Here is a 25,581-nt window from a genome sequence, read left to right as displayed (position 1 = left end):
ACTTTTGGACTTAGAATATTAAATAATTTATATATAAATAAATGAATAGTATCGCAAATAACTCATTATTCTCATTACACTTAAATATTTAATTGGTCAAAATATTTTATTTTCCTTTAATAAAATAGTGTATTAACCATTAAATAACGCATTATTTATATTAAATAATTTAATTAATTAGAATTAATAAATTTATTGTATCAAATACTTTTTATTTGTATCAAAAAAATGAAATATTTGAGTGAAATAAATAAATTCATTTATTTAATTCAATTAATTATTTAATTGAACCAAATACGATTTATTTGGTTCAAATAAATGCGATTCAAATAATTCAAATTACTTGAATGAAATACATATTTTATTGATCCAAATAAAAAGTATTTGAACCAATTAAATATTTTTCAAATAATTTGAAGTATTTGAATCAAATAAATTTTTTTTTCAGTGTAATAATTAATGAAAAATTATTTTAAAAAAACAGAAAAAATAGTTATCAACAAAAATAACGAAAAAAAGAAAATGAAAAATAAATTTTGAAAATTATCCCAGTAAATAGATTTACCCAGTCTAAATAGAATGTACTTGAAGCGTAACTTATGTCCTAATTATTATTGGTTCAAGAATCCTTCATCTGAGAGAAACTTTGTCTCCACTAAAGATTTGCATAAATTTCTAATCTAAACTCTCGCCTCACTCTCTCTCTCTCTCACTCTAAAGGCGCACATTACTTTGAAATAGGAGTACATTTTACCCTTTTTAAATGTTATATATATATATCTCCACGGAGCAAAGGAGAAAGCGAGTCATTTTTATATAATAATTTCACATCAAACATAATTTATTTTTTCCATTTTAAAAAATGTCAGACATTTTTTTTTTTTTTAAAAAAAGAGAGAATTTTTTACGTTTATTTTGCACTATATGCCCTTACATTTTTCACGAACCCACCATATCGGGGCGCGCAAAAGTTTCAAAGGAAACTGGATTTTACTGAATTAAAGCTTTCATAAATGAATCACATCTAACATTTCTTTTTTTTCATTTTTTTTTTCCTTTATAATATTTTTATCGTCTTTAAAATCGTATATGAGTGTTGGAGAAAAATTTTCCTTCAAAGAAACAATTAAATTATTATTTTAATTTTTAATTAAATTAACAAATCATGTTAAATGAGAAAGAAGGATTAAATTAAAATATATGCGAAATTAATATGAAATTAAATTTAAAAAAATTAAACTAACATTAAATCAAAATTCAACTAATATATTTATATGAATATTAATAAAAACAGAATTTGCCATGAAAATTAAACATGAAATTAAAATTTGAAAAATAAAAATTTAATTCTATAGAATGGAATGAAAATAAATAATTAAATTAACGTGAAATTAAAAGTAAATTGAGTTAAAATTGAATAATTTACTTTTTTTAAATAAAAGCATTTTTTTAAATAAATTCTTTTTGCGTAAAATTTTTATTTTATATATTAAAAAAAAATTAATTTTTTTTGCATTAAAAATGAAAAAAAAAAGATTCGAGTGAGGTAATTTTATTATTAGAAATCACCTTCTGCTCTTGATTATAAATGCTATAAATTAAATGAAATGCCCTAGCGAATTTGTGCGTAGCTTTAACGAGACGAGGAAAAACCAGAATCTATTTGCGGTTTTATTAGTTTAGGTCCAATTCAAGACAACAAACTGTCATTGCATCTGCAATATCTCTTCTTTCGATAAAGTCAATTTTTTTTTCCATAAATCCCATTGTTAATATAATTTAATAAACAGTTCAATGTAATTTAATCAAATTAAATTTTAATTTACTTATTAAATAATAATTTAATTATTATTAAATTAGTTATTTATTAACAAATTAAATTATTTGACAAGTTTACATTAAATTAATTAATTGACAAGTAATTAATAATAATAATTATAACAACAATAATAATTATTATTATTATATAATTAAAATAATAATTAGTATAATTAATTTTAATAATAATTAATATTATTATTATAATAATTTAATAATACAAAAATAATTTCATTTTAATTCTTAATTATTTTATTTATTAGTGATAATAAATAATAATGAAATGAATAATAATTTAATAATAGAAAAATAATTACATATTAATTACATAAAATTCTAATAAAAATGATCATAATTTTGCCCTATTTAGTATAGATGGAAAAAAATGCATTGTATTCCTTTCTTTTTTTCATTTATAAATTTTCATGAAATATGTTCTATTTACTTTTCTATTTTGTTCTTCTAACCTTCTGCTTTTTCACTGTCATTGCAACTCCTTAATCTTCCCAAGTGATTCCTACCCAAGTGAAATGCTTTATGTCATTTATTTTCAAAGAAAACAATAACCCGGTCTAGAGAACAATTTCTTATCAGTGACGTTGTCTTGAGTCAATTTTTCTTCATTAAAAGTAAAAAAATGGCATTTAATTGACCTCTTTAAGATTATCAAAAAAAAAAAAAAAAAAAAAAGAAAATTCTCTTTTTCCAAACTACAAATTATTAATTTTTTACTCTACCCGTGTGGAAAAAGCCACGATCTTGCCCTCAAGAGTTCGGGGCCCCCGGCGGGGGCCCATGAGGGCTGATCCATATGGCGAATCCATGAGGGGCACCGTAGGGGCCCCGCATGGATCGCCCTCATGATCGATTAGCAAAATTTTCTAAGTCCAAAAATCAAATATTTTTTTATCACCAAAAAATTAATGTTTATAATGATTCACAACAATGAAAAACGCGTTTTTAATTAAAATATATTTTCACTTTTTTTGAAAATAACACTCACACTTATGGCGAATCCATGAGGGGCACCGTAGGGGCCCCGCATGGATCGCCCTCATGATCGATTAGCAAAATTTTCTAAGTCCAAAAATCAAATATTTTTTTATCACCAAAAAATTAATGTTTATAATGATTCAGAACCACGAAAAACGCGTTTTTAATAAAAATATATTTACACTTTTTTAAAAATAACACTCACACTTATGGCAAAATAGATGAGGGCCACCGTAGGGGCCCGCATGGATCGCCCTCATGATCGATTAGCAAAATTTTCTAAGTCCAAAAGTCAAATATTTTTTCATCAACAAAAAATGAATGTTTCTAATGATTCAAAACAACGAAAAACGCGTTTTTAATAAAAATATATTTACACTTTTTTTGAAAATTCACCTGAGATGATTCATGATAATAATCATAAAGCATATAATTAATTATATTTTATAAATTGCATTTGATTGGAAAATATAATTTAATTTCTTAACTTTAACTAAATGATGTTAAGCACTTTTCTTTGTTAGGTATTTTTGAAGTTTAAATAGCATCAAGAAGTTAGCATTCGTTTTGAAGTAGCGTGCGTAGCGTAGTTGGTAAAGCGTTAGACTCATAGTCCGTAGGTCGTAGGTTCGATTCCCCCCATGCGTTAGATTTATTTATTTCTCAGGTTTGCGTTTAATCATTAATTCTATGTATGAATTAATTGAAAAATGAAAATATCCGTTAATAGTATGCATAAATTACATATTTTTTAATTTTTTAATTAATTAATTTATTATTACTTTTAATTATATCCGACAGTTAATTAATTAGAACGTTAATTAATAAATTCAATTTGAGTAAGAATTTAATTTAAAATTGAATAATTATTAAATAAATATGTTATTTATTCATAACTTAAGCTTATTTATTATTAATAAACTTTTATTATTAATATTATTGATTAAAAAACATTATGGCAAACTTGAGGGCAAGATGAGGGCAAACGTGAGGGCCCATAAGGGCGCCCGTAGGGGCACCCTCATGGATCGCCCATGCGGGCGCCCTCATCGATGAGCATGTCGTTTCCATGAGGGGCCCCTATGGATCATCCATATGCGGCCCTCATGGCATGAGGGCGATCCATAAGGGCCCCCGCTGGGGGCCCACATCACTTTTCCACACGGGTACTTAAATATAAATTAAATTATACTAATTTTCAGTTTTTTTTTCAAAAAATTACAATTTTTAAAAAATTTATTAAAAAAATATTACCCTTATGAAAATTCCCTATAAGAAAATAATGTTAAAGCTGAAATGTTTCCAGTATAATGTTTTTTGTATAATATTTTCGCGATTATAGATAATTTTTTAAAAGAAATTCATTATGAAATTTTTTTTTTAAATAATTATAAAAATATAATTATTAGAGAGTCTGTAATAAAATCATTACAATTTTATAATTATGAAAATGTAATTGTAGAAAATAAAATTTTTAACGTGCAAAAATTAAAATATTATAAAATTAAAATTATAAAAATTTAATTACAGAAATTAATTAATTTTGTATTTTACTGATAACTATACAAAATTAATTAATTTCTGTAATTAAATTTTTATAATTTTAATTTTATAATATTTTAATTTTTGCACGTTAAAAATTTTATTTTCTATAATTACATTTTCATAATTATAAAATTGTAATGATTTCATTACAGAGTCTCTAATAATTATATTTTTATAATTATTTAAAAAAAATTTTTATAATGAATTTCTTATAAAAAATTACCTATAATCGCGAAAATATTATACAAAAAACATTATACTGGAAACATTTCAGCTTTAACATTATTTTCTTATAAGAAATTTTCATTAATACACATATTAATAAAAAAAATTTATTTTTAATTGCAAGCTCAACAAGAAATGGAATTAAGTAAAAAATAATACAACTTCCGGTAATTCTTCTTTTTTTTTCTATGCTTTTTTTCGTTCTTTTTATTTTGACAGTGCAACATATCTCGTTAAATATATTAATGTTATACTATAAAGGATTCAAGTATCCATGCAGCTGTAACTTTTACGAGAAACTTCACTATTTTTTAAAAGCTTATGTAATATATATATAAATATAAAAACTGAGAATATTATTCTCAATGACTTTCATTTTTCTCCACTTGTATATATATATATATACTTATATATGAAAATGTAACATTGTTAAAACTATTATATATTTTCTACGTTATATTCAAGCGAGAAAAATACATTTTAAAAAAAGGAGAAAAATCAAAAGGATATCAATTTATTGCTTACAATGAAAATATAAAGCATTCAAATTACCAGTTGAGATTTTTATGAAAAAAAAAGTTCTAATTCGTTTCTATATAAAGAAGCCACACACATCAAATGTAATATATATATAGCGCAAAAGAAAAAAAAAGTTAATGAGATTTCATTCAGAATTTTTCTTCTTTAAAGAAAGACATTTAACTTTATATAATTTAAAAAATTGTATCAAATAAAATTTTAATTAAGAAAAATTTCACAAGATACCTTTCAAAAATTGCAATAATTTTTTTCTTTTTCAAAATTTTCGCAGAAAAATTCTTTTTTTTTTCTTTTTCAATTATATAGATGTCATTTTTCTTTTTTAACGAGAATTTATTTATTATGAGCATAAAATTTTTTTATATTAATAATTTTTAATAATTAATCATTTTTTTTATGTTCTAGGGATAATAGTAAATTAATTTTGTCACAGAGAAATATTTTATTGTCGTTTATTTGAAACAAATAAAATTTATTTTTTTTACGCCATAATATTAAACGTAAAATTTATTTGAAGATAATAAAAATTTATAATAACTTTTTATTTGTTTTAAATAAAAAAAATTTATTTAGCACATATTAAACTTTATTTAGCGGAAAATCTTTTTATTTAACTGAAATAAAATTTATTTGACTCTAAATATATCTTTTATCTAGGTATTCATTTTACCTATGAACACTAAACATGAAATAAAAATTTATTTTTAATTGTAATAATAATCGTTTACTATTTATCAAATAATTATTTATTTGAACCAAAAATAATTATTTACTTGAACCAAATAATTTGTAATTCAATTAAATAAATTATATTTGAAAAAATAATTTTGAAAAAATACCATTTAATTGACACAAATTAATAATTATTTAATACAAATAAATATTTATTTGATAATATAGTCAAATATTATTTGAGTTAAATAATTTTTTTTCAGTATATTATAATAATCGGATAATCTGATAATAATAATTCAATTTAATCTTGAAAAAAAATCGTCTCAACAATTCATTATAACAATAAAAAAAAAATGTATGTCATGAAATAAGAATAGGATTCTGGTTTGTAGTTATTGAATAAAATTGAATGTGATTTAACTTATAACGACGGAAGATGGGATACAGTCAGGGAAAATAATTTTCTGAGTTCAATAAAAAAAAAAAAAAAAATGTTATTTAATGTTAATATAATTATTATTCTATCAGAAAACAATTACATTTAAACTTTATTTATTTATTAAACTCAAATTAAATTGAGAAATTTAATAGAATTTAGGAAGTTGTATTTTATCTTTTTTTTTTTAAGAATAAACACCCAGAGAAATGATACATTTGTCTCAGATGCTAATAAATATTTACTTGATTTAAATAAATTTTTATTTGATTCAAATAAATTTTTATTTCACTTAAATAAACTTTTATTTGATTTAAATAAAAAATTTTATTTACGCCAAATAAATAGACTAGTAGGCCGTGAGACAAGTATACGTTTATTTAAATCAAATATATTATATTTGGTTCAAATAAAACAATTCTCTGGGTGTACTGTAAAAATTAAAAGTGAATATTTAGAAGAAAAAAAAAATTAAACATGAACCTTACGTTACATATAAACTGTATTCTTAATTAAAATTAAATTCCGTTAATTAAATTTCCATTTTTAAAATTCCCTCTACGAGAGAGTATATATTTACTACGAGGCAAAAAACTCATTAAGGAAAATTTCTATATTTATATATTTGGACCGCAGTGAACGAAAATATAATCGAATCTCATTGAATTTTGTGAGTGTCGAAAAAAAAAATTGCGTTTTTGCTCTTAATTTAAAAAAAGAGATCGAGGCCAAGGAGAATTGAAGTAAAAAAAAAAAAAAAAAAAAAAAAAAAATGAAAAAAAAGAGAAACAAAAACAGCAAAAATCTTGGAATTATCAAGAAGAGCAGCTGGTTTACGTGCGTGCTTAGATTTTACAGTGGAAAATTAAGTAAAACGGAACTTTACTGGGAAAGAATTAAAGTGAAAAGTGCATGAAGACGTGTAGAAATAGATGTGTTTAAATTTGTACCAGGTTGCGCTATAAATGCACATCATAGAAGAGACTCGCGTCTGTTCATCGTCTGCTTTTCTCACACTTCACGCTCCTATATGCTTCTTCTATTTCAAATCCGTCATGTAAACCAAGATTTACTGTCCATCAAAAAATTATTAAAAAAAAAAAAATTATTCTCATTCAATATAAATGTTTCCGGTTTTTCAGATTCTACAATTTTTTTTCTCAAATTAAATTTCAAAGTAGCTTAATATTTTTTAAATATATTTTTTAAATATATTTTTTAAATATATTTTTTAAATACATTTTTAGAATATGTTTTTGAATATATTTTTGAATATTTAATTGTTTTTATTACATTATAAATTTTCCATTTTTTCACCTGTTTAATATTTTTTTGAATATATTTATTATTTTTAGAATATTTTTTTGAATAATTTTTGGATATTTAATTTTTTTTTATTTAGTTATTAAATTTTCCATTTTTTTAACCTTTTTTTTACCTTGAATTGTAATAATAATTTTTGTGTACTATTTACAAAAAAAAAAAAAAAATTCGAATAATTTAAAAAAAAAAATCTTATTTCAAAATATGGGGAAAAAAATAAGATATTGTGCGAACAGATATTAAAAAAATAGCTTGTTATGAGGGAAAAATAGATTTTTGTCAGACGTGCTCTATGTCAGGTTTAACGAAAATAATTCTGCGAATGTTATATGAATGTTTCTATAATGAAATCCTTGACATAATTTCCTAACCCCCCCCCCCTCACATACACACACACACACATATATATATATAACAATGTAAAGAAAAATTTACGGTAAATTTTATTTTAAAACCATGAGAATTTTGTTTTCTCGTATATAGAAAATGATTTACTCTCAAACTAATTAAATAACATCAATTTATGAGTGTTGTGTGGGTAAACATATAAACTCTATATTTTACATGCTACTATATGGTTTTTAGTATAATATATGTTTCTTACAGAGAGAATTTTAAATAACATCCCTTTTTGTGGTGGTAAACATTATTCAAATTTTCTAATCTAGTATTTAAAAACAAAAAGATTTACTTTTAATTTCAAATAAAAAAAAAAAAAAAAAAAGATTTAAAAAAAAATTTTTTTTAAATATTTGAAAAAAGATTTTAAAAAATAATTTAAAAAAAAATTTATAGTAAATTATAAATTATTATTATTAAAAATTACTATTATGTGTAAATTAAATTATTATTATAAACTATAAAATAATTATATATTATTATTTATTTTATTATTAATAATTAATTATTGGGTCAGAATTTCTCAAACGGATCACCTAAAATTCAGAAATTTTTTTTTCAATCAAAAATCATTTCTTTTGACTCCTTACATTGTAAAAATAAGTCCCTGAAATTTTTAGGTTAAAAAAAATTTTTTTGTTAAAGTTATAAACAATTGAAATTTTTTGCAGTCTTATTTTAAAAAATTTTTTTCTCGAGTTCTTGTTCACCAATTAAAAAAAAGGGTTTTTCTCGTCTTAAAATGTAGTTTCTAAATATAATTTTTATTTTGAAAAAATTTCATATTTAATAGATTTTTATATTATTTATTTATAAAATGTTATTAAAAAATAGTGTTCTTGACGTCCTATAGAAAATTAAATTTTTTTTTTTTTTTTTTTTTAATTCCTCACACAATTTTGTGTAAGAAACCGTTGAGAAAAAAAATGAGACTAAAAAAAAAATTTCTGAATTTTATGTGATCCGTTTGAGAAATTCTGACCCTATTATAATAATGTTATTATTATTTTAATTATTTATTATTATGAATTATTATTATAAAATATTATTATTATTAGGTATTTTTATTATTGTTATTAGTAAAAAAAAATTCATTAATTAATTTTCCTGTTCTTAAAATAGATATTCTGCTTTTTTTTAATAAAAAAAAATTGTATTCTTTAATTTTTGAATATTAATAGAGGAAAATGAACAAAGAATTTCTCCCGTGGGATTAATTGCTTCTATTGTTTAATTATCGATTGATTTTCATCAGAAAATCTTTGCGATGCAATTATCAATCTGCTAATTGAAGTGTAATTCAATCCTTCAATATAGAACCGCTGTTATTGCAAATGCGACGCTTCCTCATATGACATTTTGGCACATGTATATATATATATATATATATATATATATATATATATAAACTGACACATGTCAATATTATTTTTGATTGAAGGCCATTCAAAGAGTACAAATCGCCTAATTAATTATTATTATTCCTCCCCCCAATAAATTAAGTGTAAAGATGTATTAATTTACATGCAAGAAATTCTTTTAATCTGCAGTAGTTAAAATAAAATTTAAATAATTTTAAATTGAAAAAAAATTATTTATTACTTTTAATAATTTAATTTTAGTTTTTAATTTTTCTTTTTAATTTTCAAATATATTTTAATAAATTTTTTTAAATCGAAAAAAAAATTCGCATCAATTTAGTGTCATGTTTTTTTTTTTATTATTATTATTTTTGACGAAGATTGATCTTTGGTTTGCGATCATTTTGATCCGATGTCAATTTTGACTTGACATTTAACATCTCCCCCCGGTAGTATAATCGGTTTCGTGATTCGTGTGTCTTTTCTCTCTCTCTCTCGCTCTTTCTCTTAGATTTCTACTTGCATCGTAAACGTGACCCATCAAAGACGCTTTTAGAACAAAGATTACGTCACTTCCGACGTCATGGGTTTTTGTCGCAGAATTTGTTTCAAAGTTGAAATTTAATTTTTTTTTTTAAAACACTTTTTCGAAACTATAGAATAATTTAATTTTTTTCTTCTATTTACAATATTATAATTTTTTATAAGTCCACTCGATTTTTTTCTTAAAAGAAAAATTTTTTTCTATTCACTAAGGAAAAATTTCATTATTTTTCAAAATAATTTTTTTGATTTGTAATTTCAATTTTGGGAAAAAAAAAGAAAATTTTGTTTTTCAATTTAATTTTCTTCGCAATAAATAATTAAATAATTAACTTTCATTTGTTTCAGATATGCCCAGTGAACAATCTGTTTTTGTGATGCTGAACGGAGAGGAGAGCGAATTGAAATTTTTGAATATTACTAACCCAAAGGTGAGATAATAATTAAAAAAAAAAAAATTTCTTTGAAAAAAAAATTATTAAACTAAATTCAAAAAACTCAATTTAAATTAATTTAATTTAAATTTAATTAATTAATTAAAATTAAATCAATTAATTTTAATTAAATAAACAATTTAATTGTTAAAAAATAAGGGGGAAATTGATGGGGAAGAATATATTGTAAAACTTTAAAAAGTCTACAATGAAGAAATAAATTTATCTTACGTTATCTACATCCAGAGAAAAGATATATATACTTTTCTCAGAGACAAATAAGTATTTATTTCTTTCAAATAAATTTTATTTGAGTTGAAAAAAAATTTTATTTACGTTAAATGAAATTTTATTTGTGCTAAATAAATTTTTTTTTCATTTAAAATAAATAACAAATTATTAGGCTCCGAGAAAAATATATTTTTATTTGCTTCAAATTTTGTTGTTCCAAATAAACGCAAATAAATTAAATTCTCTGGGTGTAATTAAATGAAATATATTTAATAAATATATAATTTTTTTAATTATTTTTTTTACTGTATAAAATTTAGTTGATGAATTTTGTATTTTACATTATATAATTTTTTGTATTAATCAAATCAAGTATTAAATATTTACTTGAATTTAATAATTTTTATTTGACTTTAATAAACTATGTATTTAAACCAATAATTTCTGTATTTAAACCAATAATTTCTGTATTTAAACCAAATATTATTTTATTCAAAAAATATTTGGTTCAAGTAAATATTTATTTTATAATAATCTTGAATTAAATAAATTTTTTTCAGTGGAGATAAAAAGGTTTTTTTAATCAAAATTTTTTTTTCAATAACAATTTTAAGTAAAATAATAATAATTTTTCTTTCTTTTTCAGAGTGAATTGGAAAAAATTCCAAAACCTGATGCATTTATAATAATGTATTCGGTGATAGACAAAGCGTCGTTTCAAAGGGCTCAAGAACATTTGGCTCGTCTACATGACCAAGATTTGTTACGAGGTAGACCGGCAATCTTAGTCGGGAACAAAGTTGATTTGGTACGGTCTAAAGTTGTTTCCCCCGAAGGTATGTATTAACAGGATATATATAAGTATTCAACAAAGTTAAACTTTAATTTTAAATTACGTTACAGATATCTTAATTAAATTATACTCTCTCTCACTCACTCTCAGACTAAAAAGTTTCCTACTGTATCACTATATATTAAATTTTAATAACAAGAAACAAACATTTTAGATCCGATAAATCACAGAAAGGCAAAAAATGAGGAAATACTTTTTTTCTCCCTTCTGGAATACAAAAGAGAACCGTTAGAAAATTAAATACTTAAGTTTTAATTAATATTCTTCTTTTTCTCTATATCTATAATTAAGTTTTTCAATTTAATTGGATTTATACTGCGAGGAAACTTAGCATTTTTTTTTCTCCGACACAGAAAATCAAAACATTCAAAGAGAAAAAATATTTCTTGTGCTAAATAAATTTATATAAGCACAGAGAAATTTTTTCACTAACGTTTATTTGAGCCAAATAAAATTTATTTGAATCAAATATAAATTTTTTATTTATTTTAAGTGAAGAAATTTATTTAGCAGAAATAGAATTTTATTTAGAGCAAAAACAAAATTCATTTAGCACAAATGAATATTTATTTTGCACTAAATAAAATTCTATTTGTGCTAAATAAATTTCTTATTGAGCTAAATATTAATTTCTTTTAAAAAAAAATTATTCAGCACAAACAGAAATTTATTTAGCAGAAATAAATATTTAGCGCAAAAAGAAATTTATTTAACACAAATGAATATTTTTTTGCGCTAAATAGAATTATATTTGTGTTAAATAAATTTTTTTTGCGCCAAATGAATATTTATTTTTTCTAAATAAATTTCTATTTGTGTGAGTAATTTTTTTTTGATGAAATAAATATTTATTTCTTTAAAAAAATTTATTCAACACAAATAGTAATTTATTTAACTCAAAGAAATATTCATTTGCACCAAATAAAATTCTACTTGTGCTAAATAAATTTCTTTTTTTAAGAAACAAATATTTATTTACGCCTAAAATTTATGTAGATGGTTAAAAAAATTAACAAGATGGTAAAAAATTTTGAAAAATGAAAATATAAAAAATTAACGACGCAGAAATCTACCTTACCGACTGATGGTAAAACAGTTTTTTGAAAAATTTAAAATACAGTAGGACTCCGGTTATCCGAGCTAATGTGGACCGGAGCTACCTCGGATAAGGCGAAAACTCGGATAATCCGAATTGTTAAATATTTATTACAATTTAACATTATTATTGTTTAAACAATTATTATTTAATACAAAGGGGAAAATAATATTGTAAATATTCCATAATAATTTAAACAATTTGAATTTATTAAAAATAAACTCATATTTATAAAAAACTAAAATTAAAAATAACTCGGATGACGCGGACTAGACTCGGATAATGCAGAATTTCCTACTGGGATACCATCTCGGATAAACGGGGTTTTATTGTATGAAAATTACCGACATAGAAATCTACCTTATCGACTGATGGTAAAAGTTTTTTGAAAAATAAAAATATAAAAAAATTATCGACACAGAAATCTACCTTACCGACCGATGGCAAAACAGTTTTAAAAAAGTTAATTTTGTAAATTTTCATTTTTAAAAAACTGTTTCATCATCAGTCGGTAAGGTAGATTTCTGTGTTGGTAATTTTTATATTTTTATTTTAAAAACTGTTTTACCGTCAGTCGGTAAAGTAAATTTCTGTGTTGGTAATTTTTATATTTCCATTTTAAAAACTGTTTTGCCGTCAGTCGGTAAGGTAGATTTCTACGTCGGTAATTTTTATATTTTCATTTTTCAAATATAGATCTTTTCTCTACTTTATGTGACTTTAAATAAATTTGATTTAATTTTTAAAAAAAATGTTTTTTTTTCAATTTTTTTCAGATGGAAAATGTGTGGCGTGTACATATCGAACGAAATTCATTGAAATTTCAGTGGGAATAAATCATAATGTCGATGATCTCTTGGTGGGAATTTTAAATCAAATTCGATTAAATATTGTCCAAGGACATTTGGATAATAGAACCGTAAATGGAGAAAGCAGTGGACGTTGGTACAAATCTCGTGGAGTTGTTCGTGCCAGCATGAAAGCGAGACAAATGCTCACGTGGCTCTTTGGCAAGGAGGACAGTAAATTTAAAAATTGCGAAAATCTCCACGTTCTATAAATTCAAAATTCATCATATATCAAAAAAAAACCTTCCTCTACGAGAAAGTAAAAAAAAATAAATAATCAAAAACCGATCAATCGTAAATATATCAATTTTAGCCTTTTTCTTGACGATTTTTCAAGTTCTCTTAACTTTTGTAAATTTCTATTAGAATTAATATTATATTTAATATAATTATTATTATTATTGTTATTAATTACTGCAATTATAACTAAATTTCTTTTATTCAAAACCAATAAACAAAATTTTGTTTTCAAAATTCGAAATTTTTTTTTTATTGAAAAAATTTTTTAAAAATTGAAGTTGAGAAAAATTGTGAAATTATCAATAAATAGGTGAACTGACAATTATTATTATTATATCGTAATTTTATATAATTATAAGTAAATATATATATATCAAATCATTGGCGATACATGGAAGGACAAATCAGTTCGGCTTAATGATCGACCGATATTATTTATAAAAAATAAAAATAAAATGTGCCAACCTCTACTTCAAAGAGAGATCAACAATTTAATGTAATGAACGTCGAATCAATTGCGTTCAGAGTTATTGGTTCGTAAAATGTAGACTGACTCAAAGAACACGTGATTGGCTTTAATTATCTAGTTGTTCAAATTCACGTCATATATTTAAAATTATATAACTTTGATTAAAATCGAACAATGATTGTTCGATATGAAATATTTGTTTTAATTATTATTTATATTATTACCGAATTGAATATATCAATAAGCAAATAATAAATATATCGCAATATTGATATTCTAGAAATGAAATTAAAAAAAATGAATTTCAGTTAAAAAAAAAAAATTTCAAATAGATATGATTTTAAAACGACGTTCTTATTGGACCAAAAAAAAAGGAACCAGAACCAATTATGTAAAATACATATATTATAAAATTATACTCTTTAATCAATTTTCTCCCAATTATTATATATACATATAACATTTGGAATTTAGAAAAAAAAATTGTTATCATCGTTAATGCGCAAGGTTCGTCTGTGTTTCTATATATGTACAGAAAAAAAAAATGAATCGATTATTATAAACTTTTTTCATATAAGATATGTATATATTACCTCTGATGTAGAAAATAAGTTTAGTAAATTTATGCATATACGTTTATGATATATGATTAATTGTGTATAATTATATTCTGGTGATAATTTTCATTTACACGATAATATATATATATAAAACAATCGAAAATTATCAAAAGATTTGTCAATTCCATATTCCATTTTGTTGGAATTTTCTGGAATTTCCAAACAAAATACATTCAAACTGATCGATTATAAATTTATTTTCGATTTGTCGAGAAAAAAAAACGTATATAGGTCTTTTTAAGTATAATCGTATAATAAAAATGTCTCTTGACAACCTAAGATTTTTATCAAGTGCCTTTCGAATATTTTTATAAAACTAAGCGAGAATCCGTATATATATATAATCTTATAGGTACTTTTTGTCCTTTAATTAAATATATCAATGATCTTCAGATATAATGTTAACCGTTTTCACAGTTTTGAATTTTTTTTTCCAACAATTCAGAATTTTTAATTTATTAAATTGATTGTTTAAAATTTTTAACTGGAATTATTTAATGTATAAAATCAAAAAAATAAATAAATAAATTTACAAAATTTATTTAAAAATTGTATTTTCGAATTCAAAACTGTCAAGTGGTATATATGAAATGTAGTATAAAACAATAAAAAAAATGGAAAAAAAAATTTTCCATACACGAGGGGTTACCCAGCATCCAATCTTATCAAAGCCTATTTAAGACCCTATTCGTGTGTTTCATATAATACTGTAAAAAAAAAAAATAATAATATATATTCGTTGTATTGTAAACAATGTGGAAAGACAATACTGCCAAATCTTTCGATAATAAAAAAAAAATACAGAAACTCATAACAGCATTTTTTTTAGTTCCCAAAATTATAAAAAAAAATCAAATAATTCAATGAAAAAACTGTCAATTTATTATACTAAAAATACAAAAAAAAAAAGATAATCAACGAACATTTTTGTTTAAAATTACATCCACATCAAAATCAATTGACAAATATTTGAAAATGTACGAATTTTCGAAATTTGTATTTTAAAATAATATGGAAATATAATAATTATTTTGTAATAAGATTTATTTTCAATATATGTATATATAACATATATTGTCAATAGAATTTACGGTTCATTTTTCACAGCAATGCAATGGGTACTTTACATTGAATGCGAAATAAAATAGGAGAGCAAAAATTTTGTGAAAATCGATACTCTTTATTGTGGTTGAAATCTGAATCTTTATTCCTTTATCGGAATTTTTATAAAAGAAAAACAAAGCACTATCATAAAGGTATAAAACTCACCAGGTATTATTTACGAATTGTTGAAAATCCTATTTTTATTTTTTTTAAAAAAAAGTGAGTTTTATAAAATTAAAAGCATTAGTTAACAATTTATCAATATTTTACAAATTAATTTTTATATAAATTTAAAAAAAAATACTTTTTAAATAAATAAAATTTCTAAAGATTAAAAAAAAAATTAAAATTCGTTGACTAATTATTTTTTTTATAATTAATAAAGTATCGAACTTCTAATAATAGCCATTAAATTCTATATTTATATTGTAAAATATAAATTCTTAATTTTGTATTTGTTTTTTTCATTTTAATTTTGTATGTAACTTTGCGTTACTAAATATCGATTGTCTGAGGTCAGATTTTGCCGATTAATGCCCTTCCTTTTAGACTTGCTCTGTACTTATATAAACAATTGCATAGCAACGACTTTTAACCCTCAATGACAGTTCACAGAACCTTTTTTTTAAATAGAGATAAAATTTAAAAAATAAAATATGAAAATAAAAAGTAAAAAAAAAATTTATATTTACCAAATATAATGTATTTTTCTTATGGTAAGTGAGCGTAGTTAATTATTAATCTTTTCATGAAAAATTTTGTTTTACTTTTTTATTAACATAATATAATTTGATTTATATCGCACGAAAAGGTTTTTGATGTTTCATATTTCTGTGATGATAATGACATTTTATGTGTAACCCGATTTTATATAAATTTTCTAAAGCTCTCGTAAAATGATGTTAAATTTATGATTATGAGGTAGCATATAAAAAAACACAAGGAGAACTAAATTTTAATGGCAGGGGAGCAAATTTGTTTTTTTTTTCGTCGTATAAGAGAAAATATTTGCGAATAACAAAAAAGCGTGTAAAAAAATTATTAAATTTAATTATATTTATATTATTATATAATTATTATCCATACCTTTAAAATTCATCAGCTTTCAAAATCACCAGCGTTTGTTTTCCATTTGAAACTGTTTTCACACGCGAAAAAAAATTCGAACACTTCGAAAACAAAAAACGGTAATTTTTTTTTATTTTTACTTTATAAAATAAATTTTTTTAAAATAATTTTTTTTAAATAATTTTTTATAACTTTCATACGAACGCGATTTAAAAAATTCGAACACTCCCGGCACAAAATGATATGAGAAAAAATTTATCAAAAAAAAAAAATTAAAAGCTATTATCTACAAATTTAATTTTTCCTAACACGTGGTCTGAAAATATTCTATTTTCGAACAAATCAAGACACGAATCACAACTGAGTTCAAATAATAATAAATATGCAATAAATTCCAAGTGTTTATGACCTTACAAAGCTTCAGGTAATTACCCTTCGCACCTACCTGAATTTAAATAATATCAATTTTAAAATTCAAATATTTAAAAAAATCCAAATATTTTTTAAAATTCACAAGGTACAATTTTCTTTTTTTTAAAATAATTTCAATTTATTTAATACTTTCTCCCTTTATAATAATTTTTTTTTTTATTAATTCTTTAAAAATAATTTATAACATAGAAATAAATTATTATTTCTAAAAATTGAAACAAAAATTTTTATAAATAAAATTTGTAAATAAAATTCTAAAAATTTATTTAAAAAATAAATAATTTAAATTATTTTTTACAGAAAAAAATTTTCAGAGTATTTATTGAGGTTTTCTTTTTAAAAAAAATGTCTTCTGTTGGAAAACCAACGACCTGTAAAGATGCAATTCGTCGTTGGGAAGAAGAAAATGAACAAGAAGCATCAACAGCTTCAGAAGTTTTTATAAGTTTTCAATGGCCACCCATTGAAAAAATGGACAATTCTTTGGCAACATTATCAAATTGTGAAAAAATTTCACTTTCTACAAATATGATTGAAAAAATTGCAGGTATTAATGTAATTGTCAAATAAATTTTTAATTACGAAAAAATGTTCCTCTACTACAAATATGATTGAAAAAAAATTGCAAGCAACTTCAATATTTTTCAAAGTAAATTTTTAATTACGAATCACATGAAAAAATGTTCCTCTCTACAAAAATATGATTGAAAAATTTACAAGTAGATAATATTTTTCAAAGTAAATTTTTAATTACAATATCATTTTTATTTTTTTATTTTTTTAAATTTTTTATTCAAAAAAATAAAAATAGTCACAAAAATAAATAATCGAAAATAGAAATTAATTTTTTATAAAATTAATTGAACAAAATTTGTAACTTTGTTTTGTGCGAGAAAAAATATTTAACATTCGCGGGATTTAAAAAAGTAATCAAGGAATCGAGGAAAAACTTTATCAGACTTTTAATCATGAACGGTAATTAAACTTACATGAATGTTTGGAAACTAATGAGGAAAGTTTTTCTATTAGGAAGCTTTCAAATTTTAATTTATTAAAAATTCACTGACGAATCGTACAAAATCATATCTTAATAATTTTTCAAAAAAAAATGAAATAAACCAATTTTATTATTTTAAACATGTATTTTTTTAAATGATTTTAATATTTTAAAATATTTATTTTAATAAATTTTAATAATTTTTCTAATTCTAATTATTTATTATAATAAAAATCATTCTATATTATAATAAACATTTTCCTTTTTTCCCCCACAAAATATAGGAATCAGTTCATTAAAAAATTTGAAAATTTTATCATTGGGACGAAATTTAATTAAAGGATTAACTGGAATAGAAGCATTGGGTGAAACATTAGAAGAACTTTGGATATCATATAATTTAATAGAAAAAATGAAGGGCATTCAGGCAATGAAAAATTTACGTGTTTTGTATATATCAAATAATTTGATTCGCGAGTGGAATGAATTTTCAAAAATGGCCGAATTACCAAATCTTCGTGAATTACTTTTTGTTGGAAATCCACTTTGTGAGGGTGCCGAGGTAATTTTTTGATATCTATAAAATTTGTAATTTTTTTCCGTATGATAATTAATAAATTTAATAAATTAAATTAACATAGTAAAAAATTCTATAAAATCGTTTTATTAAAATTATCAAAAAATATAAATAAAATAATTTTCGAAAAATATTTTCTTAGGCGGAGGGATGGCGAATGGAAGTTGCAAGAAGATTGCCAAATTTGGAAAAATTGGATGGTGAGCCAATTATTCGTTCGGATGAGGGTCAAATTCCAAAACTTGATTCGTCACCACAAAATTCAAAACCCTCTGAACCAATTTTTAATCAATAAAAAAAAATATTACATTATCAAAATTTTTTCCATCTTATTTTTTAAATTTATTTTCTATTTATATAGATTATTATTAACAAACAAAAAAGACAATATCCGATACATTTATTATAATTTATTCGTTTCCTGGTACAAGATAGAATATTTTACATATTTTTGGTGGTTGAAAAAGGTTTTTTTTTGTTTTTTGTTTTTTTTGTTTGATTATCATATCGGCACAGAGCACAATAGCAAACACAACATTAGAGTGAATTCGATGCACGAGAAAAATTGTTACATCAACATATTAATAAAGATTTTGAAATAGCAACTTTTTCAATGTAAGAATTTTTTTTTTCTGTTTTTTTTTTTTTTAAGGCAAGTGAGTTGCAGAGAGATCATAATATTTTTTTTTGTGTGAAAAAGCATATAATATAGTATATATACTTTGCACTAAAATAAGTGCAATTATATATTATATTTATACCGATAGATTCTCGTGCACTCGAAAAATTGACTGACTCTTACAGTTATCGTACTGCATTATTATTATTTACTTTATTTTATTTATTTATTTTTTTAATTAAAAAGTCTCCCACGAAAATGGATCCACAATATATTTTTTATTTTATTCCATTCATAAGTCAACTATTTAAAAAATAAAATGAAATGAAAATTATAAAAATAATATTTACGATAATAATAAAAATAAAAATAATATAAATAATAAATAATGTTATAAAAATTTAAAAAGGGGTAACGTTTTTTTTTAAAATTCCTTAATTTATAAATAAAATGTAAAATGAAATGACAAATTATTTTTAATTTTACTAATTTTGTTGTACATAGAAAATCAGTAATTTTTTTTTTTTTTAGAAATACTTTCTTTCTTGGACCCACATTTATCATTTAATTCGAATAAATTGAATATAAATAGTTAAATTATAAAAAATTTAAATAAATTTCGATTAATTTCTATTAAATATATAAAAAAAAAAAATTGTAATTCATAAAAAAAATTATTAATGAAATAAAAGATCTCTTTTCGACAGAAGACTTCCCTGATGGTATACTAAAATAATTTTTCAAAAAAAAAAGAAAACTTGCGTTCGATACAAGCATATTTTATAAGGAAACCAGTTCCGCTTTTTTTGTGCAATTTTTACAAACATTAAATAACTAATTTTTTTTTTTTTTTTTGTTTTTAGTAAAATTCGAACAATAAATATTTGTCATAACATTTGTGTGTGATGTCTGCCTAAAATTCAATAAACTTTAGTAACAATTTTTAACTTGCCACTTTAAATTTGAATCAGTGAAATTCCATTGAGAATCAATGCATCAATTGATTGTCATTGAAAATTTATTTACTGAATGATTTATATAGTGGACGACTATTTTTTTATTTTATCAATAGAATTTCATTTATTCAGAATATAAAGTGTGATTTATATATGTTTTTTTTTCTATACTTTTTTTTTTTATCTGCGACATTATTTTACATATTTGCTGAATGTGCACATTAAAGTGCACATATTTTAATCATCAGTCTTTAGTCAGACCTTTTCATAAATATATAATATTTATATATATATATAGAGCAAAAGAGAAATTTTTATTCTGTAAATTTTGAGAGCCACAGCTTCATTCCTTTACTACAAAAAAAAAATTACTTATTTTATTTTTTAGATTCGTTGGCTTTGTCGTTTTTTATAATCTATTGAAATTTCACGAAGAAACAAATTATAATTCCAGTAGTTCTCAAAATTCAAAGAAAAATTTATTGGCCAAAATTATATTTTTTTTGAGAAATATTTATATATATATATATATAGTATTTAAGATTGTTCCATTAATTGATTGTTTATCTTCGATAAAAACAGATCGAAACGATCGTATCGAAGGCAAGTGCGCGGAGAGGAATAGAATGACAAAAAGGGAGAATTTTGAAAAAGAACAATTTTTTCCCCAATAAAATATGTTTAAAATATCGTTTTTTTGAGATTTGTTTATATCAGCGAAATAGTTTTAAAAAAAAATTTTTTTTTTCCTATTTTTTTTTTTTAACCATTATTACACTGAATTTTAACCCAGGATCTAACATTATTCTTATGTTAAACGACATTTACTACAATTCTTAATAATTAAATTTCTCTTTTTTTAATACTCAAAAATTTATTTTCCTAAAAAATAAATTAGTTTTTTAATGTCATAATCATAAAAACAAAAGATCTAAATTTGTCATAATTTCGACTTAAAAAACAGATTTCTTTTGAATTTTTTTTCTTTCAGAAAAAAAATATGTTTTAGGAGAATAAATTTTTGAGTTTGAAGGATTTTAAGATATGATTGTTTCAAAGACCGTCTAATCAGTCGATAATATTTTGAAAATGATTGTTAAGGTACAAAAGTGATTGAATTTGAAATAGGAATAAAAATTCTAAAACTAAACTTTTCCTCTCAAACGATTTGTCATATTCAGTTATAATATTTATATCATCCGCTAATATAGTTACCATCATAAAAACATTTCATCATTAACCTTTTTAAAAACCGTTTAAGATATACTTATCTATGATTTTTTTTTAAATTTTCTTCTATTAAGTTCTTAATTGTTTTTTTCTGTTTTTTTTTCGAGATCGCGTCATTTCCAGGTGCGTGAGTTTTTTTCTTTTTTTAATAATTTGTAGACATTCATTTTTTTTATCAATAGATACAGCACATCAAATTTTTGCATTTTCATTTCTCATTTTTGGATAGAGATAGAGAGAGAGATAGAGAGAGAGACTGCTTTTCTTCGACATTGACACAAAAATAGTTCTTCACATATTTTCAATTTTTTTTTTTTTAAATTTATATCATATATCTCGACATCGATTGTATTTTATTTCGACACGATTTACACACGAAATAAAATAAGTTTTTTTTTTTTTTTTTTGATGAGGATTTTTTGACTATAGTTCCTTCTTTTTATCTCTTATCTTTTTCTTTTTAGAATAATGTGATTTTTTTTTTGTTCTTAAGTGGCAAATCGTAATTTTTGTTTTTTAACAAAGTCCAATGCTAATTTGTCGCCTGTTCGTGATTCCAAAATTTGTAAAATTGGATGATCTGAAAAAGAAATGATGAAATTTAGTTTTTTTTTCTCTAATTAAATTGAATTATTAAATTATTTTCTTTATTACATTTATTTTTTTGCTGCATAAGAGGTAGCTCCTGATGTTTGAGGCCATGAAAATTATCGATGCTTGCATTAGAATCAGCAACGCCGGGAATACTGCTAAGTCCTAAGAAGGCTTCGCCAGCAAAATCATTTGCTGTCAGTACATCGTGATCCATTACAGTGAATAGGACCATTGAATCTGGACTACGACATTGTTCCACACTCACGGAACTGTGGAGAAAAGAAAATTTATTTTCTTTTTGCAAATTTAAATAAATTAAAAGAAAAATATATAATTTTTTCCTAAAATAAATTTATAAAGTTGAATTAAAAAAAAAAAAAATTTATATTCGAGAGAAAGTGACATTGATTTTGTATTTAAGATATTCATACTTACAATTCGAAACATTCGTCAAAGAGAGGATTTAATGTTTTCTTTTTTACATTTGTTTGTTGTTCGGAACAATGGGCAAAGACTCTTCTTGGCAGCAATTCTATTATTACAAAAGGATCACTGAGTCCATTTGGATCAAGGGGAATCACGTCTCTTGCACTTATCACCTCAACACAAAGTGAATCGTGATTGAAATATGCCCTTACTGTTAATACTCCATATTCAACTGTAAACGTATTCATTTGGTCCTGCGGAAAAAAAAATTTTTTTTGATATTTTTCGTATTTATATTTCTATATTTTTTAATTTTTAATATTTTTTGTTTTTCATATTTTTATAATTTTTAATATTTTTTTTTTTTTTGGATTTATAATTTCATACCTGTAATCGTTGTTGATAATATCTGTCGATTAAAAGAGTTGTGTCCATTTTATGGTATTCAAGTCTTTCCTCGATATTTAAAAATATTTCGCAACGAATTATATCGTAGGTCAAACCCTTTTCGTCCGCATAAAAGAAACTTACCAAATATTCAAGAGCCTCATGAAGTCTTTCATAAAATAATGGCGGTTTATCCTAGGAAAGAAAAATTAATTTTTAAACCATTATTATTTTTTAAAAATTCAAAATCTTTTTTCAAATAAATAAAATCAAAAAAATTATGGAAAATCAAATACTAATAAAAAACTTAAAAATATAAATAAAATAAAAACAAAATAAAAATAAAATACAAATAAAATAAAAATAAAATAGAAATAAAATACAAATAAAATACTTACAAATTAAACAAAAATGAAATGGTCACAAACAATGAAAAAAAATTAGAACACTCACTGATATAAATTAAATAAAAAAAAGGCTGTTGCAATTCAAATAGTTTTGAATAAAACAACTGCAAATAAAAAAAAAAATATAGTGACAAGTAAAATTTAAAAATCCAATGACACGATAGAATTCGAAATTTTGCGTTAAATTTTATAAAGTTTATAAATAAATAAATAAAAAGTTTTGTATTAGTTAAAAATAATTAGAATTAAATAATTTTTGAACTAAGCAGCGTAAACTTATCAATAAGTCAAAATAAGTATTCTCTTTTTGACAAGTTGGAGAAAGCAGAAAAAAAATTGATTTTGAAGTTGTCACTCTATAAATACAAAAAATAGGAAAAAAAGGATATATTATTCAATAAATTAATTTTACTGCTGCACTTCCGTCCATTTGATTGTAAAGCTCGCTCAAGACCACTTCCCAAACGACTTGAAGCACTCTGAAGAAATTGGTTGATAATAAAGACGAGTTAAGAGCCACCAGGTGTACATCTAAGTATTCCACTAGAGGTGCAATCGCTTCAGATGTTGGAAGACTGTCAGGCGACCAAGCCAAATGAAACATTGCCTTCTTCAATGGTGGTCTCATCTTTAATAATTTTGCAAAAAAAAAAAAAAAATTCAGAATATTAAAAAAAATTACAATTATAATAATATTATTATAATTAATAGTTATTAATAATTAATAATTATAATTATAATTATTAATATTACATGAATATTATTAATAAATAAATATAAAAATATTAATTAAACTCGGTAAAATAATAATGGTTTTTTTTTTTATTAATAAACTCTTGGGTAAAGTTTGAATAACTTGCGGAGGGGAAAAAAGTTTAATTCAACAAAGTTTTATGGTATGTAATTGAATTTTCAACTTATTAAATGAAATTGCTTGCCTTTGCCCCAGTTCGTGAGATAATTTGATTAATTAAAATCATCATTTGTCCTAATGTTTGTTCCAAGGGCGAAATCATTGTGTGTCTCCATTGGAGGAAAATTGCTTCGACTGCCTGTCCCTCTAAGGTAGCAAAGAGATCCTCAATATGTAGCATTTCACCCAAATTTTCCATCCATCTTCTCACGTACTCTAATCCATTTACCGCGACACACATCTAAAAATTTTGTTTATTTTTAATTAAAAAAAAAAAAAAAATTATATATATTTTTACCAGAAATTTTAATAAAATATACACGAAAAATAATTATTTAAAAAAATATTTTATAACAAAATATTGAGATAATACTTTTTCCATATAGTCTTACTAAAAATTAAATTCACAATTTTCAAAATTATTAATAATTTAAAAATATTATTTTAAGAAAAAAATGAAAAAATTCTACTTTAATTAATATTTGTTTATATAATATGAATAAAGTTTAGAGAAATAAAATAAAATAAAATAAATTCTACTTTATAAATTTTCTCCATTAATTAGATCAATGTAAATTTAATTTTGTTCCGCAAAAGAGCTTTTGTCTTTCGTAAATCATGAGTTTAGATAACAAAATTTTGTTATCAACATTCTGGTAAAATGACAGCAATGTGACAATTTCGTTTTAATTATATTAAGCTACTTAACTAACAAGCATTAACGAGCTTTGCTAGAAGCAGTAGTAAAGTTTACTATATAAAGCGTATACATTCACTACACTACCTGTGCATTTACCTCGTCAGTCGTTTTATAAGGTCCCTGATCATCGTAATAACCTGAATCAGCTAGTTTTTGATGTGTTAGTTCAGCATAATAACTTCCACAAGTGCAAATTGCCTGCAAAATGTTTAATTAATTATTATTATTATTATTATTATTATTATTTTTATTACATTCCGAGTTTGTAAATAACAAGAAATTTAATATATAAACAAATAGATATAATTAAAATAAAATAAAATAATAATACTGTAAATTTATTAAATAAATAAAAAAATAAATAAAATAAAAATAATTTTACTATTATCAAATAAATATTTATTTGCATTAAATAAATATTTAATTATTATTGAATTAATAATTAAATAATTATAATTACTGAGTGGATTAAATAATATTTGTTTCAAATACATAAATTATTGATTCAAATACAGTTTATTT

General features: G+C 22.3%; 3 protein-coding genes across 9 annotated transcripts in view; 2 read left to right on the top strand and 1 right to left on the bottom strand.

Annotated features, from left to right (window-relative positions):
* LOC127284544 (GTP-binding protein RAD) overlaps window positions 1–15,473 on the top strand; it is a 52,534-nt gene extending 37,061 nt beyond the window's left edge. For all 3 annotated transcript variants that reach the window (XM_051310022.1, XM_051310023.1, XM_051310021.1), the window contains 3 exons: window positions 10,207–10,289; window positions 11,170–11,359; window positions 13,249–15,473. In XM_051310022.1, coding sequence (XP_051165979.1) covers window positions 10,207–10,289; window positions 11,170–11,359; window positions 13,249–13,532 — 557 coding nt within the window. In that variant the 3' untranslated portion in view covers window positions 13,533–15,473. The remainder of the gene's footprint in view (window positions 1–10,206; window positions 10,290–11,169; window positions 11,360–13,248) is intronic.
* A 637-nt stretch (window positions 15,474–16,110) lies between these two features.
* On the top strand, window positions 16,111–19,131 carry LOC127284547 (dynein axonemal light chain 1-like). Of its 2 annotated transcripts, XM_051310027.1 has the most exons (5): window positions 16,111–16,469; window positions 16,856–17,245; window positions 17,554–17,800; window positions 18,535–18,812; window positions 18,970–19,131. In XM_051310027.1, exons 3-5 carry the CDS (start codon window positions 17,599–17,601, stop codon window positions 19,120–19,122), a joined length of 633 nt encoding a protein of 210 aa, XP_051165984.1. In that variant the 5' UTR covers window positions 16,111–16,469; window positions 16,856–17,245; window positions 17,554–17,598; the 3' UTR covers window positions 19,123–19,131. The 2 variants fall into 2 exon arrangements, with proteins under 2 accessions (XP_051165984.1, XP_051165982.1); XM_051310025.1 differs by lacking the exon at window positions 16,856–17,245.
* A 91-nt stretch (window positions 19,132–19,222) lies between these two features.
* The window catches only part of LOC127284541 (BAI1-associated protein 3), a 95,619-nt gene continuing 89,260 nt past the window's right edge, over window positions 19,223–25,581 (bottom strand). For 3 of the 4 annotated variants that reach the window (XM_051310015.1, XM_051310017.1, XM_051310018.1), the window contains 7 exons: window positions 25,144–25,257; window positions 24,385–24,600; window positions 23,859–24,074; window positions 23,040–23,234; window positions 22,662–22,906; window positions 22,287–22,495; window positions 19,223–22,212 (listed from right to left, as the gene is read on the bottom strand). In XM_051310015.1, the coding sequence (XP_051165972.1) occupies window positions 22,121–22,212; window positions 22,287–22,495; window positions 22,662–22,906; window positions 23,040–23,234; window positions 23,859–24,074; window positions 24,385–24,600; window positions 25,144–25,257 (1,287 nt within the window). In that variant the 3' untranslated portion in view covers window positions 19,223–22,120. The remainder of the gene's footprint in view (window positions 22,213–22,286; window positions 22,496–22,661; window positions 22,907–23,039; window positions 23,235–23,858; window positions 24,075–24,384; window positions 24,601–25,143; window positions 25,258–25,581) is intronic. The other variant, XM_051310016.1, reaches the window with a different exon arrangement.

This window comes from Leptopilina boulardi, unplaced genomic scaffold, assembly GCF_019393585.1.
Source record: "Leptopilina boulardi isolate dan_hultmark-lab unplaced genomic scaffold, ZJU_Lbou_2.1 LbouV2_325, whole genome shotgun sequence".
NCBI lineage: Eukaryota > Metazoa > Arthropoda > Insecta > Hymenoptera > Figitidae > Leptopilina > Leptopilina boulardi.
Note: the sequence above shows the minus strand (reverse complement) of the source record. Positions and strands in the feature narration are given on the sequence as shown.

Bases quoted from the DNA above. Each gene is read 5' to 3' on its own strand.
- LOC127284547 (XM_051310025.1), top strand. The intron at 17,801-18,534 runs GTATTAATGTAA...CACAAAATATAG, and splicing joins TATGATTGAAAAAATTGCAG to GAATCAGTTCATTAAAAAAT. The intron at 18,813-18,969 runs GTAATTTTTTGA...ATATTTTCTTAG, and splicing joins CACTTTGTGAGGGTGCCGAG to GCGGAGGGATGGCGAATGGA.